Here is a 21,328-nt window from a genome sequence, read left to right as displayed (position 1 = left end):
TAGCCGCGGCGCCCTCCGCTCCGCTCCGCTCCGCTCTGCTCGGCGCTGCCGGCGGCGCACTCGGCGGAGCGCACGGGCGGCGGGGCCTGGGGCTGCTCAGCCCCGGCGGGCCGAGGAGGAGGAGAAGGAGGAGAGAGCGGGAGGGAGGGAGAGAGGCGGCGGACCCGGCGGCGGCGGCGCTGCCGCGATCGGCTCCGCTCGGCTCCCCCATGGCCGCGGGCTGCAGGGACGGCCCGGGGCAGGAGAAGTACCGGCTGGTGGTGGTGGGCGGCGGCGGCGTGGGCAAGTCGGCGCTCACCATCCAGTTCATCCAGGTGAGGGGCCGCGGTGCCTGAGGGGTGAACCGCTCCGCCCGGCCGCGGCGCCGGGGCCTGGGCGCTGCCCGGCGCGCAGCGAGGGGGGGCCGGGGCTGGCGCGGCGGGCGGCAGCTCCCGGAGGCGCCGCGGGCTGCCGGCGGTGGCGGCGGCGGGGCTCGCCGCGCTGCCGGGCGGGGAAGCGGGAAGCCAGGGGTGGGGAGGTGGCGGCGTGACCTTGAGGGGCCCGGTGCGGCGGTTGGGGCGCGGCACCCGGGGCGGTGTGAGCCCCCGGGAAGGTTCTGGAGGGAGGGAAGGGGCGGACGCCGCCCCCGGTCCGCCGGGCACCTCCGCCGGGGTGGGGTTGTGCCGCGCCGGGTCGGGGGCTCGGGGTGGCCGGGGCGGTGGGATCGGTGGCGCGGGCGGGGTCTGGCCCCGCGCTCCGCCCGGGAAGCGGCAGTGGCGGTGACCGGCCGCGGCCGGGGGAGCAGTGACACTTGGCGTCCGGCTCCGAAATAGCTGCCCCGGGGCTGAGCCTGCGCCTCTTGTGCCGGCCCGGCGAGGGGCGAGGGAGCTCTGGCAGCCCCCTAAGAGAGGAGCGGGATTTGCGGAGAGGGGGGCACGCCGTGGTGGCTCTGACCAGCCATCGCCCACCGCCCCTCTGAGCTCTTGCTGATGATGCTTTAACTTCTAAATAATTCAACTTTTTTTTTCTGTTTATTTCCAGTAAAAAACATGACAGAATAGGTGATGTAAAGTGTATGTATCGGTCTCGTGAGGAAGGGTCCTTTTTCCTGTTCCGCCACTAATTCAGCCATTGCCCTTTTATTTATTTTCATCTTCTGCCCTGTTGTTTTTAGCGTTTCTACCACTGTCATGGGAGTGTTATTAATCCGCCTCTGTTTATGGTGGAAGGAGGAGATAACTACTTGCATTCTGCTTGCTGGTATTCCTGATGGCAGATGAGCAAATCTGGAGAGAATGTCTTTTTGTTTGTTTTCTTTAATTCCACCGAGGAGAGGCTGTAATATTCTACCTACCCTTAAGCTAGGCTGTTTGAGAGAAGGCAAACCTGTCTTTTAACGCTTGGGGCAATGATATTCTCAAAAAGTATTTTGTTAGAACAGGTGATCTGATATCAAATAGACTATTTTTTACTTCAGATTTTCTTCACTAATGCATGCATCCATGTGTTCATTAGCTGTAATATTCTGCTGAGAATTTAAGCTCTGCAGCGTAGACTAAGTAACTACACAGAAAACAACCCTTTCCAAATCTGGGTAAGTACTGGATGCTGAATGCTTAGAAGATCCAGTATTGTACAGGACATTAAAATAACTGGCACTTTAGGAGAATTAGTTCTTTGGAAATGAGTTAGAACAGTGCATTTGAGATGGAATGGAAATCTGTGTTGTATAGGAGCCTTGTTTGTCGGACATGTAGATAGCTGATCAGATGCTGGTCAGATACTGACTCGCTGGTCTGTTTGAAGGGGATGGGGCTAGAACAACTGCAGTCCTCTCAGTGGGTGGATTGAATTTCTCATTGCTTGTATATAGAGATAATTAATTATGGTGGTTGACTGAAGCTGATTTAGAGTGCTATTCACTCAAACATGGTACCATTGCTTTGGATGGTATTCCCTGCATCTTCCTGGGAACATCTAAACCGGTTATGACAGTAATGTGTGCAGCTGGACACAGCTTATGTTCGGTTCTGAGATGCTGCTGTCATGGAAAATGTTGCTGAATGGATCTCTGAAGTTCCTGGCCATGATAAAGGCTTTTGGATAATTTTAACTTCACAAAAAAAAAAAAAAAAGTCTTTAAATTAAAGACATAAGGAGAGGAGAAAAAAAAAAGTGAAGTTCACACTTGATGTCCACTTATTTTAATAGTAGTAAGGTTCTGCCGAGTGTGGATAATATGTGAATGCTGGTAGGTATTTATTCTTTGAAGTAAAAGCTTGAGCTGCGCCTCTGTAGAAGTAAAAGTTTTCGCTGAAGTGCTCTGACTGGCACTTGTCTTCCAGTGAATAGCTGCAAAAGAGGAACTTGCGTCTGCTTTGTCACATACAAGAATCTCTTCAAATTAATAGCAGAAGAAGAAATAGTTCGCTTTGAAAGAGTGGTGGGGGAACAGCACTGTAGCATTAAGCTGATATGCTGAGGGTGAATTTTTCAAAACAACTTATTGTCAGTTTGTATTAAATTATCTACAGCTTTTTGCCCTCTCAGCTGCTCTATCTTGAGATAAAATCTTGCCACCACAAAGCGATGTTTAGCAGAAAGTTCAGCCTTCTGAAAAAATGAGAAATAGGTGGGAAATAAAGACCTGGACAGAACCTCAGATGCCTTAGAGAAGAGTTTTGTATTGTTTCCATGCTCGCTATGCAGTTACGGGCAATAAGAGATCAGGCTCGGTGTGTTATTTATATACCACAACATCTTCCTGAGTTCTTATAGCTTGTGATGTTACCAAGTGTGTGTGGTGCTGTGCAACCACTTCTGTAGTTTCTGTATGGCAAGTGTATTGCCAAATACGTTGTTTGTCTTCTAAGACTGCATAGAAACTGCTCCAAATTGTTTTAAAATTGATTACAAGCAAGTCATGTGCTTCATTTTTGGAATTTCTTAGGATTAAGTGGCAAACTCGTAGTTGCCTTCACTGAAGTGTGGATTGGTACTAGCTCTTGCCACATGACGAATCTTGATGTCAGTGAAGGATTTAAATTCTCTTTTGCTTTTTTTATTGCTTGTCTTTAAAACACGGCTGTTGCCAACTCAGTTTTGAAGCTCAAAAAGGAAAGTTTCTTCTTACTGATACTAGCAAATATTTCCACACTTGTTCTTGCTTTTCTATAATCTTGCATTTAATTTTCAGTAAATCAGTACTCCAGTGCAGTTACTCTTGCTTCTACTTCAGTGCTGCTGGTTATTTCCCTGTAAACAAGACTGTTGTGGAGATAGGATTTCATGGGAAAGCACGTGCTGTGATTTATGTTGTACCTTTGAAAGACTAAGGGGGATTCATATTTAAAAATGGGAAAGCCCTTTGTTTCAGATGAAACCAATGAAAACAAGAGGAACTGAGGATATAGGAAGAACCAGTTCATCTTCTTTCTTCTGCCAGCTTTCTGGGATTTGTGCACAGCACATCCATCCTTTCCAGCCCTGTTTAGGTGTTGGTGGGGAAACAGGTAGCATTGGTTCTTAGAACAGTAGGAATGGCTGAGGTTGGGCTCTTATTATGGAAGTGATGAGCACGTAAAGCACTCCTGTGCACGGTGTCCTGTGTGCGAGAGTATCGGTTCCTGAAGATTGTTGTGCCTCAGTCTGAGCTGCATCAACAATGTTTTTGTGAGGAGGCTGAGCGAGCAAACCCATGTTGTACAATGAAGGCTGTCTCTCACGTCCTGGGTTCAACACTGCTGTGCTAATTAGTACAGCGCAGTAGGAATGGTACATGAGATGTAACTGGTCACTTGCTTGTGATCTTGGGTTCACTTTTCAGTTCATCTAGCAACTTTGGAGTACAAATTAGCAGATCAAAGCTTTCAGTGGTTAGATGAGTGGTGTGTTCCTCAAAATTCATCCTCTGGGGAGATAAACAGAGCTCAATATTGCTGTTGGTGGGCCAGGATTTCATCCTGGAAATATCAAATCATTTCCTTTAAATCAGGATATGATATATGAACTGACTGCTGCCGAGTCGGTGCTCTGTTAAGACAGGAAGTGAAGACGTTTTAATTGTAGAGGAGAGTTGATGGGATCTGTCGCAGCTATAAACTTTAGGAAAGCAGCAGTGAATGATAGGTCATCATTACAGCACAGTGTTCTGTAATACTGTACGTGATAGAACTAAGCATTCCTTCTCTTATTTAAAACATACACAAATAATCCATCATGCTCATATCCCAAGAGGCAGAAAACTTTTAAAATGCATCGCAGCCAGTTCACTGGCCTCTTAGCAGGCTGAGGTATTTGGGAGTATGAGCTGTGCAGAGCACACAGCTGTTGCCACAATAGCTTTTCTCCAGCTGTCATGCAGAGGTCTGTCACAAAATACCCCACATTCCCTTCTAACTCAGCCCTTTGTAATATTCAGGTTTCCTTGCTCAAAGGGAATACAGCCTAGCAAATACCTAATCACCCTCTGCATTTTTTCTTATCCTGCAGTTGCCATTTACTTCATGCTTTTTTTGTGTGTGTTAAACTGAACAATGTGTAGCTAGTTTTCGCAGTGTACAGCAAGAAAGCCACTAATGTTTTATTCTTTCAAATCTGCTCTGCAAAATAGTGGATGCTTTTGATCAGAATTGTTAAAATTATTTGTCATACTGTTTTTCCTCTTCATAAAACTATAGCTCTTGTTTTGTGACAATGACATGTATATTTTTGCATTCTGAGTAGACTTTGGTGACTTAGAAGAATTTATTAGTTAATTAATGTCACTAGAATCTTAGGATGGTATTGACTGGATGTAATTCAGTGTGGCTGAGTTGAGCTTAGTTTGTTAATCAGCTTAATGTTAGCTATGGTAATGCATGAACATGGTTGAGACTGCTAAAACGCTTAATGTAACATAAAATGTATGTAGGAGTCCAGTGTGGTGGGGTTTTTTTGTTGTTTGCTTACTGATTTCGTGCTGTTTTTACTAGTTTAATTCTTACTGCCACATTTGTAAACTAAAATATTTTTCCTACTGCTCTTAAACTGTCAGTAACAAGTTCTAATTGGAGCTGAGCTTACTGTTCTACTAACTGGTGAGTAAAACGAGTTGGATGCAGATTTGTGGATTCTTTAATGTTAATATCAGACACTTGTCTGAAAGCAAACATATATGACTTGCAGATGGGTGGTGAGCAGCTGTTCAGACTTTTTTTTTTTCCTTTTTTCTTTCGTTTTCCAAGCTTCTACTTTCACAAGACTGTTAGTTCTCATTAACTAGCAATAAAGCTAAAGGTGGGTTATCTCAAAGTATCTTTTCTCTCTGATATAGCTGTTGGGCAAGAAAATAGCTTGTTCTGAATCTTATGGTAAAGCTCTAAAATAGAGTAGTAAAGCAGATTGAAAAGCAACAACTGAAAATGCAGCTGGTGTGTGAGCTGGCGTGCTGGATGTTTGTCAGACCCCGGTGTCTTAGTGTACCACTTTTGTATGCTAGACTTGGGGGACGTGCAAATCCCTCTGCAGTGTGTAGGTATTGTGACTAACTGTTGCTGACCGTCAAATAAATGTTCTTCAAGTAAGCCAATAAGAAAATCAAAGGAATAAAATGCCATGAATTCCAGGCTGCAGATTCATGCAGGGCTACGCTAGGGACTGGTATGCTTACATTCTGATAAAGCGTGGGGCCTTCTTATGGTAAGTAGTACTGTGTAACGCAAGGTGACAAAATACAGCGTAGGAGAGTGAGCGAGTGATTGTTGGCATCTACTGAGGTTAAAGGTGGGAAATAAAAATCCTAATCAAAACAAAGCACTTGTGATGCAGTCACCTGGAATAATAAGGGCTGGTTGTTGCACTTCATGTGAAACTCAAACTGCTCAGCTCCTTGCTTCCTAAAGCACTGCTACACAAAAAAAAAAAAAGGATTTGTCTCGCTTGGGCTCCCTACAGCCTGGGAAATGGAGTGCATAACTTCAGGCTTAACTTGCGGGCAAGAAGGAAGCATAGGTTTGCATGTTAGTGTTCTGGTTATAGCCAGTGTTCAGAGTTGACAATGTGCAGCGTGATAACACTAATGTCACGTGTGCGTGGCAGCTTGCTGACAGGACCAGGCTGTGCAGCTTCACCAGGTAGTTGCCCGGTACCACTGACCCGCTGTCGCAAAGAACAGCATCGGGTGCTGGAGGGACTTTGCTGACCTGGGCTGTCTGGAGGGTGTGCAGGTCAGCTCTAGCAATGGTATAATGCGTTGTTACTTACCCAGCAGGGATGCTGCGTGTTAATGTATAGATGGGGTAGAACTGAGCTGGGTTCAAAAGCTGGCATAAATTTGGAGTAGTGCTTAAATTTTGAGATACTGATCATTCCGCTTTTGAGTAATTTATAATCCTTTCCCAAAGCGAAATTCCTTTGGGATAATTTAAACCACGCTGCAGTCGGAAAGCACCATTTCATGTGTTAACCCCTAGCAGCAGTTGCTTATATAGCAAGCAAATATTGACGTATCTTTTGGTTATCAGGTTGTCTTCTGCTGCCACTTGCACAAGGAGTACTGGCACAGCTTCCCGGATTACTGGCCGGTGTGCCCTTTGCACTCTCCGGGTTGAATAGGCAGCCGCTGGCCCGTAGCCCTGTTCCTCCTTCCTGTGCTACAGGGAGAGGCTCCTGCTTCAGGTTTTGGCTGGAGCTCTGAATTCCAGTATTCAGTAGTGGTGGTAGAGCGTGGCTCTTATAAGTAGAGCTCTTATACTGAGAGAATTTTGAAGGACCTGAATGGCTCGTGTTTGTATACCCTATGTGACCTGTCTGCATTTACTGAAAGCATGACCAGCACTGAACATGTGACTGAGCTCCTTGACGTACCTGAAGATAAATACCAGCTTCGTGAAGTGAAATGTAGCAGTCTTCTGGCTAGCTGGTTGGAAGCTGGGTTTTTTCCAGACCTTCCTAAATGAGTCACTCTTCAGGTCTAGACTGGTATGACACAAGTGGATTATTTCTCCATTGGTTCTGACAATTCAGGTGGCTTAACTGCAATGGTTTTGTAGTCTTGTCTTCAGTTATGGCCATAAGCACCGTTAAAGGAAAATATAACATCCAGGTAAATGCAGCACTTATTACAAATGTGTTCTATTTCAAGAAGTGTGTAAAACCAGCATTAAAACTGAAATCGCACCTGTAATTGCTCCTTTTTTTTTTTTTTTTTACTTTTCCCTGTTGCTTTGGAAAAAACATGTCCAAAGATTGCTGGATGTAACTTTGATCAACCAAGGCAAATTTTTGCTGGAAGGGGTAGACTGAATGGGATCCAGATTGAAAAGCTTAGTTGTAAATAATACCAGTAGGCAGTGTTTGCCTGGCAAATGGTTTGCCTTATGAAGTTGCTGGGTTTTTGTTTTGAAATGCTGACAGATAGTAGTGGTAGCCTCTTACTACAAACCTAGAGAGTTGAGTTGGATCCCAGGTGAATTCTTTCTATCTGAGCAGTGACTAAGGCCCTCCCTATTTGGCTTGAACTGTATTTTTTCTTTACTAACAGAGATATGCCCTGGGATTGTGAACAAAGTTTTTTTTCTTGGCTCTTTTTACATTCTGTTCTTTCCATTTTTATCATCTATCTCACAGTTTAAGTGTGGTTGCAGCTTGGGTCTGGGATAGCCTGTAAAGCACTCTGTGGGAACAGGTAATACAAAAGAAAATATTTCTTTCCTCTCTTTATAACTTAATTACATGAAGTAGATAGACAAAAAGGATGTTTACTTAATCTGTTTGCTTTGCCTTCTCTTACTTACTCTCCTCCAATGACACACCATGAGTATACTTAAGCTAGTCACATCCCAATGTGTAAACTGCCTGATAGGCAGCACTGCTTCTAGATGGAACTTCCATGAGGTTAAAATTACTTTTTTTTCTTTGTAGATTGCTTGCGTTTTACTAGGTTGCTTCTAAGAGGGCTGGCTGGAATGCAGCGCACGGGCTGTTCATGGTTAAGTTGAAGAAGGTCACGTATTCACGTTTGAAGTGCTTGATCTTGCGACTAATCAAGCATTGTGCACAATGCTACCCTTCATTAAAGTGAGGTCAGGGTTTCTTATCTGCCACTGAAAAGGGAAAGGCTGGAGAACTTGAGCTTTAGCTGTCCTGAGGTATGCACAGAGCCTCGAACCTGAGCTGGGTGGGGGTTACTGAGGAGGATTGCAGTGCACTTCTGCAGTTACGTGGGGAAGTGCTGTAAGCTCTACCTACAGATGGAGATCCTGTTGGATGGTTAAGTTCTGTGGTGATTTTTGTAACAGACAGATGTGCTCACACAAAAGCTCACAAAGGACTGGAAAGGAGACAGTGCATTTCCAGAAGCTTGTGTGGAGCTCCACAAAACCGCAGTGGAAAGCGAGGACTGTGTGTGCAGCCACGAGGGCCATGCTGAAGCTGTCGCAGGTTGAAGGGCCTTGAAAGCGAAGGCAAGTTGATTGTTTGCTTTTTAAAAGGGACAGCTAGTGGGGAGGCACAAGGCTGAGGAAACGTTTTTACCCTTCAAGCCTGAAGAACAGGGCTTTGCTGTAATTAAAGGTTTAATTTGATAAGCTAGTACTACCAGTGAGGAGATATGCTCAACAGGTCCCTACGCTGCCACAGCAGTTTACCACTATAGCTATTTACTCCGTCTAGGTCACTGAAACTCCACAAGCACTCAGAGTTAAAAATAACCAGGGAATGTTTTTACCCAGGATCGGTTACCCTGTCTGGTCCACTGTGCGGCTCTGCAAACAGCTTCATCTGGCAGTCGTGCTCATTTAACCAGACCTGCACCAGCTTCTCAGCTATGCCCAGAAAGTAAACTGTAGTTTCTGGTGCATCTAGCTGGGAGTGAGTTCAGATCGTAGGAATGTATGCAAAAGGGTGCTATTAAAGAGAGCATAAAGTACTAGCTGCTTGGACCAGCGTGCATTAATAATTAACTAGATGTTAGCACTGACACATAAAAATGCTGCAGTTCAAGCAAAAAAATGTGTAACACTAATAACCAAAGTATTCTGCAAAGATGTTTATGCAGAAGACCTATGAGAAGCGTTATTTCTCAGCAGATTAATCTTAGGTACAGATACTCGTAACTGTCACGTGTGTCACTTTCCTCAGGTCTTTTAAGCCAGAAAATAAACTTGAGCTTCCACACAACTTACATGGAAATTATTTTTCCAGTCCTGTTCTTGGTATTCTTAATACCGTGTATATAGAAGTAGTGGTATAATATGTTGAGTCACTACTTATATTTGCTAGGAAAAGGAGAAATTTTAAAATCACTGCAGTTACCGTTTTGGGTTTTTCTGGCAAAACTACCTTGCTCAGCTCATACTGCAGAGCATCTTCAGAATTCCTGATTTAAGCAGATATAAATGTATAAACCTGCAAACAAATCTGAATATTTTGCTTCTTATGTGGTAAGTAGACCATGAAATGGTAGGATGCCAATGATAAATCTGTGTGAAAGATCTGGCATCCTTGGGTAGAAAAGTGATCTGTTTCTTCTGTTGTTAGACTTATTCTGTGTAGGGAAAGTAAATGGGATTACAGTAATATGTTCTCCTTGAAATAGTGGGTTTCTAAATTGCGTGTTCCTAATAGTATTTCTGTGTTTGTCTCTCCAGCAGTTGTTAATATATTTGTGTATGTGCTACGAACTCTACTACTTAAGAAAAAGATTCTGTCAAAAATGCATCAACGTTTGCCTCTACTACCTCACACTAAGAAGACTTCATTAGCAAAACCCGATAAAATAAGTAACGGTGACGTATTTAAAAGGATTCTGGCTTTGCACAACCCAGCATTACTAAGAACACAGTTATCAGTGTATTTTAATGTTATCTTGCAATTTCAATTGCTTCTTAGGATTTTTTTCTAGCAGTTTGTCTTCAAAGTCCTCCAGCAACATACTATCCTTGCATCTTATTCTCCTGCCTTCCCCCAGACCCCAAAGTTATCTGAATCTTGATCATATGTCCTGATTGAGATTTCCAAGACACAAATACATGTGCTGTACCGTTTTGAGTTCCCATACTTTGACTTTTCTTTTAACTGATGTTCCTCCTCCCCGGCAGCCAGGTTCTCATCTTGTTGGAAGTTCTCAGCTTGAGGTCCTGCTTGGGGTCTTAAAATACCATAGTAGAGACAATATCCTCCTGTGCTCAGCAGCACTCTTGTAGTGCTGCAGTGAATTCGGAAAACTTTGTTGGTAGGTTGTACACAATGATAAACAATTTCCAGACCTGCAAGTTTGAAAGTAAACTTGTGGGGCCAAAATCCTTCTTAGCACATAAGCAAGGTAAAACAACTCTAACTTAAGCCGAATGTGTCTTGCATTACCATCTAGAGAGTATTTAACTGTGAAGTTCTAAACTGTAGAAATATATTTTATTTCTGTTTCTGTAGGGGTAGGGGGTGTGTGTGTGGTGGGGTGGGTTTTTTTTTTGTTTGGTTTGGTTTTTGTTTGTTTGCTTGTTTGTTTTTTTCCTAGTAATGAAGTGTTCTGCATGTGGCATCCAGTGGACGGACCGCTTTGAATATCCTCCCTTGCTACTTTTAATGCTGGCTCTTAACAGGTTGTCACCAACCAACAGTGCTGTTGACTGCTTAGCTTTGATTCAGATGCTTGTGCTTCTAGCTTTTTCAGTCCAGAAGTCTCTTCCCATAAACTAAGGGAAAAGATATACTAAACTGCTGTACGGTCTTGTGTGTGGTTTAAATACTTCTCTAGCTTTTGGTGCAATGTTATTTTATATTGTACAGGTGATACTGCCAACTGCCCAAGTACAAAACCTTAAAGCTCTCATCTTGTTTGATTGCTGCAATAACTAAATGTTTAAGCTGTATACCATACCTGGGTTATTGGAGGATTAATCAGCTGGAGGCACTCTTCAAAAGAAATCATCCAAAGGGAATTGGGCTGCCCACTGTAACTTCCTGGCTATGGTTTTAGTGCTAAATGTTACATGAAAACAGGTCTTCAGCAGTAAAGATAATTTAAGATGCTTCTGCTTCTAGCAGTTAACGTGGTTCATAACTTGTTCTGTTACATCACATCAGCTATCGGGAGTGATGCTATAAAGGGATCGCAAAAACCTAGGTAAAATTGTCTGTAGCTAATGTGGACCAACGCAGTTATGCTGAGACCTGTGTGCAGGCAGAGCGAGGAGAGGAGGGATGGGACAGGCAGCAACTTCTGCTGCAGGTTGACCACTGAAGAAGGACTGTGTACAACTGCCTGAAGCCTTGCGCAGTGGGGGAAGTTAACCTGTTCCAGCTGTGCTTAAGATGGAGAATGAGACTTACGAGTGGTTGCTCTTATTGAGTAAAGCAAACACCAGAAGAGTTCAAAAAGCCTCCTGTGTATAATACTGATGGGTGAGCCCAATGATAAGAGGGTGTTCAGCTGAAGTCTCTCTGACTTTAGACTGTGTCAGATCAGCTGATGGGGCAAGAGATTTGATTTCTTTCAGGTCCAGCTGGAAATGTCAAGACAGCTCTGAGGCTTCAAGCTATTGTGGTCTTCTGACCAGCCTAGCTACAGTAGGTGCCTGTGTGTCTCTGAGGCCACTAAGGCTGAAAGTTAGTTTACTGCCTGTCAGTGGGTTAGCTCTTTGATCCCCTCGGGTATTAGTTCTGAGAGCATTAGTTTGTGCAAGGAGACATTTTTGAATTGAGTGTTTTACTTTTAATAAGAATGTTTGTTTAAACCTGAAAAATTTCTGAATTCCTATATCTGTGGCCTGAATCTACTAACTATAGAAAATGTTTTGTCTGTTGCAGAGTTTCTGCTTTGTTTCTCTCTTGCTGGAAAGATACACTCAAATATATTGATGCATACATCTAAACTTTTTTTAATTAAAAAAAAAGCACTTTAAAGCTCAGCTTTTGAAGTAGTTAAAGACACTTTTTCCTTTTGCTGTCTAGAAATTGTTGCACCCATTAGAATGGGTATAGTGTGTATCAGGTAATTGCAGGATTTGATATTTTTTTTTGTTTGTGAAACTAATTTTTAGTCATGCATATTCTACAAAGGTTGATGAAATTCACTAATATTCATAAATTTGAAATCGCCCAGTATCTATGTTTGTGGGACTCTATGGGAAAAGAGCCTCAGATCTGAAGGAGTCGACTTCCTTGTCCCAGTATTATCTGCCTTTTTCCAAGTAGGTTACATTCCACACATTTTTAATAGTGGCCTCCCCTCCTCCATAGCTGCTTTGACTTGTTTTGTGGGAGGACTTGAATATTTCAACTGACACACTAGAAGTCTTCTCCCAAAAAAGGAAACCGATAATAGAATTTTTCACTTTGAGCAGAATTTGATGATCTGATCTGTGCTGGCTGGATGTCTGTTCAGTGGAATTCTGAGCTGGGGTCTTAAAAATCCCACTGAGATATAGGGATTTTGCTCAAGATTTAAGAGTTTGGATTTTTTTCTAGCTTCAGAGCTAAAATTGCACCTTGAAATGCTGTGTTCTGTACATTTATTCATTTTACAAATATTCTGAAGAAAATAAACAAAAGCCCTGCATCTCTTGACGTGATCTGAACAAGGCGCTGGCTGCCTCCCTGCATGGGGGAAGGTGGTGATCTGGAAGAATTTGTTCAGGGTGGTTTCAGAAGATGAATAATTTAAGCTGTAACCACTTGCTTCGGACTAGATAATTGAGATTTGAGTTTTCCAACAGCTGAACAGCTTATGTTAAAACTTAAAGATTTCCTGCAGTGCACGTACTTCAGCTTGCTGTTTTGTACATAAGTACTGCCCTGCCAGTCGAGTAGCCTGAGAAACTTAAAAGTATCTCTGCTTTTCCCCAGTGCTAGTAGTTATTACGAGATGCTAATGTGATTGCCTAACACTATTCAGCTAGGTATATATCATCTTTCTGTAACTTCTTCCTTGAATGGATTGATACCTCTGGACTCTCCTAAATCTGGAAAATAGGTGAAGCGTAGATAGTGAAAGGCATTCACGCTGCTTGATTCTCCTGGGCAAAACCCCGTGTGTACGCTACTTCTGTTATTGCTGGCTGAACACCTCTGAGTTGGAGCACTGACTTCTTGTTAGCTTCCACGCTAGTGCTTTTAAGTGTGTGCTGTCGCAAACCCACGTCTGCCTGCTCTCCTAGCTGTGACCTACCATGGTGATTCAGAGGAAGGTATCCCTAGATTTGTTTTTATGTCTTATCTTCAGGATCTGACGATCGTTTCCGAAACCTGAAGCATGTAGACTGTCAGTGCCAAAATGTATTTGAAGAGGACTTTGTTGTAACTCTGCTTGCTTTCTTAAAAAAACTCCAAAACCAAACAAAAACAACAATGCGTTAGTGAAGTTGTGGTTCTGTTCAACAAGTTCGTAATGCGTACGGCCCATCTAATCAGTTTTGAGTTTTGGTCATCATGAAAGGTTGCTTTTAACACAGGCACAGGAAATGAGTCTAGAAGACTTAACGATTTAAATAAAAATACTTTCTAGCGCTGAAAGAAGGCTCAAAAGAGAAACTACTTGCCTTTAATTGGTAGCATCCACCCTGTCCTTGTAAATAACGTTAGCTTTGCTGCCTGTTAAAAGCTTGCAGAGCTGTGTGGTGGTAATGCTGTGTTCAGAGCTATGTTCACACTTGGCTACGTACGAGTTAACCAGCAAGAAGATAAGGTGTTCTGAAGGGTTTCTGCTTGTCATACTGAGGTACTGCCTGTCCGGAGACTTCATCTATGATTACTGTAAGTCTGAATAACACTGAATAGTCCATTATTTTAAGTATGATGAAGTTGAAGAACCTGTTTCTAATCTGTAAAAATGAGGAAAACTAATGTGCTTTCCTGTGGTTTCAGTGCAGAAGGCTGGCTGCCTGTGCATTCCACGCTCTGTTTTCTCTTCACTGAATGCCTTTACCACAAGATCTCTACTCGGTAGAATATGGGAGCGGAAATAGCAGTAGGTTTTTTAAAAAAAACAACAACAAAAAAACGCCTCTGATCAAACCCCGTGCATTCTAAAACCTTCTTATGAAAGTAAACAAATTGAAGGTCTTTGCACAGTGCTCACTCATTTTAAGATGGCGTTCCTTGTTCTGCTACCTCTTTATACCTTTAAACAAAATGTTTGCATAAGTTCTTTGCTCAAGAAAGCAATCAAATAATGATGTTCTCTACTTATTTAAAGTCATACTTTATTGTGTGTGCCTGTCAGACCAGGGAAGAATATTGCACATTACAATTTGAATTTAGAAGTTGCTGTATAGATGATTTTCTTAATGAAAATGGGTGCTTTTAGGTGATGGAGTATGTTCTTTCCTTCAGGACAAGATGTTTTAAGCTGTCTTCCCCACTAGATGTACAATAAAGCCAATTTTTCAAGTGCTGCTAACCTATTGCAGTACTAGATGGCTTCAACATGCAATGAATTTGGCTAGTTTGGTGTGAGTTCTTCACTTCTGTACGTGTTATGAATTGGGCTCAGGTTATTTATTAGCTGCTCCATTTCTATCAATGTGAACTTATGTGGAGAGAGGAGAACTTGAATTAGTTTTGTTTCTGATGTTTTTGTTTGGGGATTTTATAATTGCTTTATTTCATGCTCCAGAAACTCCTGGGTTGCCTTCTTTCTTCTTGCACTTTGCATGGGATAGCTAATTCTTCTGGTACTGGGCCTTGTGCGCTGTAGCATCAGCTTCCACTTGGGTTATGGCCTCCAGAAATGAGGTGGGGAACGGATGGATTGCTTTGGAGGTGTCCGAAAGGCAACTCAGAGCAGCAAGGTTACATTTCAGGAGTAATGGCTTCCCTCCTGGAAAATCTGATGGGACCTGTCAAGCTGAAAGACTGTAAACTAGCATAGTGTAGCTGATTATGGCATTTGATAGTGTAAGTTTAATTTGTCATGTTAAGATGATAAACAAAAAGGATCTTCTTTGTGAGTTGCCTGTGTAGAAATCTAATACTTTCTGTGCTGTTTGTTGGATTCATACTAGTATCCTCTTTTCTGGGCTTGCTCTCTGCTCTAAGAATATTGGTGTAAGTAACTTTTTTTTTTAAAGGCAAAATGTCTTAGTAATGAACAAATCACTGAGTTGCTTTTGTGGCAGTAGCTGTTCACAGAATCTGTCCAGAAGAAGGCAGCTTACTTCACTGAAGATTTCTTACAAGTTAGTAGACATAAAATCAGAGAGAGGTAGTGGCAGGTAGTGGAACCAAGCCTTAAGTGGAGAAATACGACTAGCATGATTGAGGTAGTTTTCATCAGCCCTTGTCCTTCCTCACTTTGATCATACATGTACATGGTTTAGGTAATATGTTTACTGATGCTTTTAATGACCTATATTCATATGATGTGCATCTGTGTCTTCCAGATAGTGATGCTTTTCTCCTCAACTGATGTCTGTGAAGGGATGTTATGTAGAGAAGTTGGCGTGTATCCTCTAATGCAAGTGAAGTAAATCATGTGATCTGGCTGCTGATGGCAGCTCGTAAGTTTAGAAAACAAATTTATTTGAGAATTTATGTAAATTCTTTGTAAGAATGAGAGCACACGGGACAGAAGGGAAATCACCTTGCTGGAAACCCCCAGAGCAAATCTTGACTATATGCTGTTACTAAACTGAAGTACCTGAATATGAACCCTTAGTTTTTAGGTTCACACTTTTAATGAGCCTAAATATCCAAAAGCCTGCCAGTCTTGAGGATGGGATGATGAACTGGTCAACATGAGTATGGTGTAGGAGAATCACAAATGCTTTAAATTTTTAGTGGCGGTCATCCCTTGTTTTCCTTTAAAACTTGAAAGCCTGCAAAAATGCAAGGTTGTGTTTTATTCAAAACAGAAGTAGCAGGAGAGGGAAAGAATAATTGAATCTATTCAAGTGAAATTTGGTAAAGAGCTGTCCTTGGAGGTTTGTGTGGACATGCGTGGGTGGCTCTGAAGATTTAGCTGTGCTCCTCTTATTAAGAAGTGCCAACAGAAAACTGGGCTCAAATGTGTTTGAATAAGCATAGAAGGTTACAATGTTGCAAAAGGATGAGGAGAGAAATATTTTGCTGAACTGAATTGAGCTGGGATCTGTTGTGGGTAAACTGGCGGTGCTTCTGCCCTCTTACAGCTGGGACAGGGCATTTCCCTAAAGCGAAGCATGTGAAAGAACGAGCTACCATCAACAGAAAGGAAAGACCTTTGGGTGAGGGGAGTGTACTAAGGTTTGGGATGCCAGCAAAGAAAATACTAGAAATACAGTCTCTGAAATGTTTGTGTCTGCAGAACAGATGGTTCCCTAAAGGTTTTTAATGTGAGGGTTAGGTAAGGAGCAAGGGGAGAATGCAAAAAGGAGGATGAGCATTTCTTGGTTGGACAGGGGTTTGTGTTCTCTTGATGGTCTTAATTTCTGTAGATTGATTAATACTTTCCAGAGAGTTTGCCGTTATCCTGGAGGAAGAGCATTTTGATGATAAAGCCCTATTTGCAGTATTAATTTGCTAGCCAATTACTTAAGCAAAACTGTGTTTACAAGTTTTAGATGACAGAACCAAGAGTGGAGAATGTCTGTCTCAGTGCTGGCTATCACAGCATGTGTGACTATGTTAATATTTGCAGCACTTGTGCTTCAAGCAATGAATTGCAACACCCATAGTTTCATGACAAAAGCTCTTCACTGGAGAGCTTAGGTTTTGCCTGAGAATCCAGCTCTTCAAAGAAGTAAACCACTGTTTCCTTTTAGCAGTTTGTGTGCTTCTGAATGAGACTGTAGCATTTGCTCTCAATTTGATCTTTGAGCTCTCCTCCTCCTTGGAGGAGCCTCACTCACAAACTGTGGGTAGAGAACTGTTCTGGAACCTGCTCTAACATACTGTTAAACAGGGTGTTAGAGAAGAAATTACTAGCCCTTGCTTTCCAGTGATCCTAAGGTCTACATGACTTTAGGAAATGCTTCTGACTCAAACTGAATTCCCTAAACAACAAGGGATTATCTGTAGATGTAGTTTAATGCAAATCATGTTTTTTTATCTGTTACTTAGAATCAGTTCCACCATGGGAAGTGATGTTGCTGGGTGTAAAACTGCTCCAATCTTTCATTTGCCTTCTTTACTGCTACCATAAATGGCCAATACTGTAAAAACATTTGTTGACTGTGTGTGGTGTTTGGTTATGTAGCACCTCAGCTGAATGTTTGCTTGCAGTTTCTTGATGTGGTTCGTAATAGATGTGGCTTTTTGTAATGTGAAAGTAGGTATTTGCACATAAAACTGCAGTTTGTGGCGTGTATAGTGTGAAGCAGATCTTAACATGAGAATAAGTCTGCTAACGCTCGTCCTCAGCATACTGTGTCGCTGGGTTTTGTAATTGAATGATGATGGTGCCTTACAAGGAGATGCATTTATTTTTTTGCTTTAGTTATTGCAGGACTTGGTTTGAGGGTAATTATATTCTCACTGAGATAAAACAGTCGTTGCTATTAAGATAATAAATTCTCTAAAAGTGTAAGAGACAGGATTAACACCTAACTGCTTAGGTCCTCCAGCTCAAAGGTCATATGAAATATTCATCTAACATGGTTAATGCTGTGAATGTTAAGTAATGTGGTTTATCTCTATCTTTTTCTGTTCCGTGCAGTGTCTATAATAATTCCAAGCAAAAAGTAAGCTCCCTCTGAGTTTTCTGTGTGTTTCCCTGCCCTGTGATTGGGGTGGTGCTGACTAAGAGTGGTACTGTACCTGCAGGTGCAGAGACAAAGGGGAGAAACACTGTGGTTGGTTTTAGTATAAGCAAATGTTTTGCTGGTAAATATGCTTTTTTTAGATGGAGATTGATGCTTGCTGAAATATGTAGACTGAATACTGAAGGCAAAAGCATTTTTAATAAAATTTGAGAACATAAGCATGTTTCCATTTGACACTTACTCTTTTGACTTTGAAATGTAAAGTTATTGAGGCTGAAGATTCTGGCACTGCTTAAAAGCATTTGAATTGTGCTTTCTGGGGCTTTAGGATCTCTTCCCTTTCCCTCTAGATCAGCTGCCAAGCTGATTTTAGCAAGACAGTGCTTGTAACCAGTTCTGCGCTGTGAAATCTTGCTCACATGTCAGCATTAGCAACCGTAAAACCACTCGATAGTCTCTGGTTCCTGGAATTGGAGTCTGTACACATTTCCCCATATGTAAGTTGCAACAATATTGGTCATGTTGTGCTTTTAAAGTCTTCCTTAATTGGGAGGATAACTCCACTCAAGAACTTGCTTCTGTCAAGCTCACATGTAAACATCCCTGTTGTGAATGATTTGGTTTCATGACTGCCGCGCTGCTGGGGTGTGCCTGTGTGCAGCCGCGTGCTTGGTGGAACAAAAGGGAGGGCCATCTGTGCATTGTCTGCCAGGAAAGCATCTCCCTCTCGCTCGTCATGCGATTCTGGCATTAATGTGACTTCAGGCACACTGTAAAAATAATTCAGGTAAAATAGATACTGCCCAGTTTGATATTCTTGGGCTGAGTGTAGGCAAGTATGGATTAGGGGTGAGGTGCACAGAAAATGGTAGGCTGTACGTAAACGTCAGGTACTAACCTGCAAATTCGCTGGTTTAAAAGTGAGTTTGCTGATTCTGAGCAACTCTGTGCCACTGAGGTATGGATGTAAGTGTAGCATAGCTGCGGGAACAGTCCTCAAAGAGAAATAAATTGTAGGGGCTGGAGCTACTGCAGGACAGTATGTTCAGGTTGACTTGTGGGGACACTGACACAGAACATGGAACGGTAACTTCTAAGACCTCACAACCATGAGTCTGGTGGTTGGATTGTTTTTGTTGTTGTTTTTTCTTCTATTTAGGATAAAATTTTCCCTGTTACCTTTTGTATTTGTTCTAGGAACTTCAGCTAGCTGTCTCTGACGTTAAAGTTCCAATACACATGGCTTTGCTTCTGAAAGGTCAGAAATGAAATGCTGCATTTCCTATTATAAACAATCCTCATGCACTGTACTGCAGCTTACCCCTTGATGAGAAAACTAGTCTGAATTAGACTGTTGTCAGATGTGAAGGAGTAATAACCTTTGATCTGGAAATCTGCTGTTGGTGGTAGTAAGAGAGACTGTGAAGACTTTCTCCAAGGACATTAAGATTTCACTTTTCTGCAAGCACTGATTAGGCTGGAAAGAAAAGCATTGTACTCTGGTGGTATCTGTGATGGAAAATACTCAGTATTACTTTTTTCAAAGTGGTTTGTCCAGCTGAAGTTTCGTTTCAGTTACACAAGTCCACGCTGCAGGTTCCTTGAACTCTGTGTATTGGATTTCTAAGCTTTTGTTCTTATAGAAACCTGGAGTTTTTGAAAATAGTGGTATTAATTTGAACCACTACTTATGTAGTGTCTACATAGGTGAGACTAGCCTCTGTTTAAAATACTTGTGCTTTTTGACAGGCATCATGCCTCATCATGATTTCAGGTCAGCCTGCATCACTGAAATCTCTGCATCAGGTATCTCTGCTGAGACGGGGTAGGATTTCTCTGTCTTGCTTCAAGGGTGGAGTAACTTACCACATTGCTCTGCTAGGTTTGATTGACAATGACCAAGTCCAGTCTTTTTTTCTTCCCCTCTGTCAGAATTGGATCTGTTGAACGCCATGCCCAAGCAATCGAACAAAACAAAGGGACTGCTTGTGTGCCAGGAAGCTCTGAACACACTGTCCTTAGTGTGAAAAGGCTTACACAGCCTGCTCTACCTAGAAAGAGATCCCCTTCCTTTCTTTTCACTCTCACAATTAGGTGGGTTAAGCTGACACCTTAGGTTAGAGACAAGGCAAAATATACTCTTAAGCTTTTTGTTGTTTCGCTCTAAATCCCAAACTAAAGTTATGAGTACTTCTCCTTGGTGTTGTCTGGGTTAAAAACCTGATGCTGAAATGTCAATCTCTTGCAAAAACCTCTCTTTGCAGAGGGGCCACTAAGGCTACAGAGCTTATTGCTGGACTCAGGAGTGACTGGCACGTAGGTGCTCCATTTTCCTTCCTGGTCCCTGTGGGAGCCTGTGCGCTGGCCCTGCCAGGAGCTGCTGAATCTGAAAGTACAGGTCACATGGAAAAAACACTTGTTGACCAGTATAAATTCTCCCCCTATCTGCGGTTTTACTGCTTAGCTACAAACTTCTGAGAAATGGTTTCGGGAGGCGGAAAGCACATTTATTTTCATCTTAAAATGCAGTGTGATGACTGATACGGATGTGCAGAAATACCTGGTGCTGGGGCATGGCGGGTACTCCTGAGTGCTGAGCTGCCATGGCTGGCGGGACTGTGGCGTGGGGCTCGCACGCATGGAGTCAGTCAGCCTGGTTTGGGATGGCTTTCACGCCGTGTCCGTTGTGTGCATTTAGCGCGTTAGCACTATTGTAGCTTTTTTAGCATGAACTTTTCGTTGATAGGTTGCCACTTGCAAGCTGTTCGGATAACTTTTCTAAGGGGAAGTTGCCTAGTTTGTTTCATTTTAATTGATTTTGCTGCACATTTTACCATTATAATATGTGCATCTTGCAGCTTTACACGTTGGCACTCCTGAATGATTAACACACTTTCAAGAATTCCATTATTTCATAGGTAGGCAACCAATTCTTTCATCATCATTTAAAATTTTCATGACTCAAGAAGATAACAGCTTTGTGTGTTTTACTTAGCTGGGTGGTGATTTTGAGGGAAGGATAGTAATAATTAGCCTTGCTAATGGAAATGGATGGCTAAATAACGCTTACAGCTGCCATTTCAGCATTCTTGGCAATTCTGGTTATGGCACTTTCAAAACTTAAAGATTATAGTAATTGTCTGTAGTCTGCAAAATGAGTCTAGACAGTCTAGTCTCAGGCCAAAAGGCTGGAGTTGAATAAATACATAATTTGGGCAAATAAAGCTATTAGAACCGTGCTTATCTTCTGACACAATAGGTCTTATTAGATACAAGTGCTATTTTATAGCTTTTTCCTAAATAATTAGCTTCTAATGATAAGTCAATAAATCTTTGAAAAATAAAGTACTCCAGACTTCACTGATGAAGCTGAATGTTTTCAAGTTGGATATTGTCCAAGCTGGTGTTCACAAATTCCATGGGATTAACTGTGGTAATAGAAAAAAAAAATATAGCACAGGAACGAGTGTATCGCTATCTATGACTACAGTGATCTCATAATATAAATGAGCTGCGTTACTGGCTCTGAAAGAGTCAACTTTTAATTACATATGTGCCAAGGATTCTGTGTCTTTCTTTTCTAACAGAACAAATGGTATGATGAAAACTTCTAGAAGTTTTCACTCTTGGTTCGGTCCCTGTTTGGCACTTTATACATAGACACACATTGTACGAGCGGGAATGAGAGGGAA

General features: G+C 42.3%; 1 protein-coding gene across 1 annotated transcript in view; it reads left to right on the top strand.

Annotated features, from left to right (window-relative positions):
• RRAS2 (RAS related 2) overlaps positions 1-21,328 on the top strand; it is a 46,799-nt gene continuing 25,471 nt past the window's right edge. The window contains exon 1 of the mRNA XM_068398241.1: positions 1-314. Within this exon, the coding sequence (XP_068254342.1) occupies positions 210-314 (105 nt within the window). The 5' untranslated portion in view covers positions 1-209. The remainder of the gene's footprint in view (positions 315-21,328) is intronic.

Source organism: Nyctibius grandis, chromosome 4, assembly GCF_013368605.1.
Source record: "Nyctibius grandis isolate bNycGra1 chromosome 4, bNycGra1.pri, whole genome shotgun sequence".
In the NCBI taxonomy this organism is placed as follows: Eukaryota; Metazoa; Chordata; class Aves; order Nyctibiiformes; family Nyctibiidae; genus Nyctibius; species Nyctibius grandis.
This window is presented reverse-complemented; position numbering and strand designations above follow the sequence as displayed.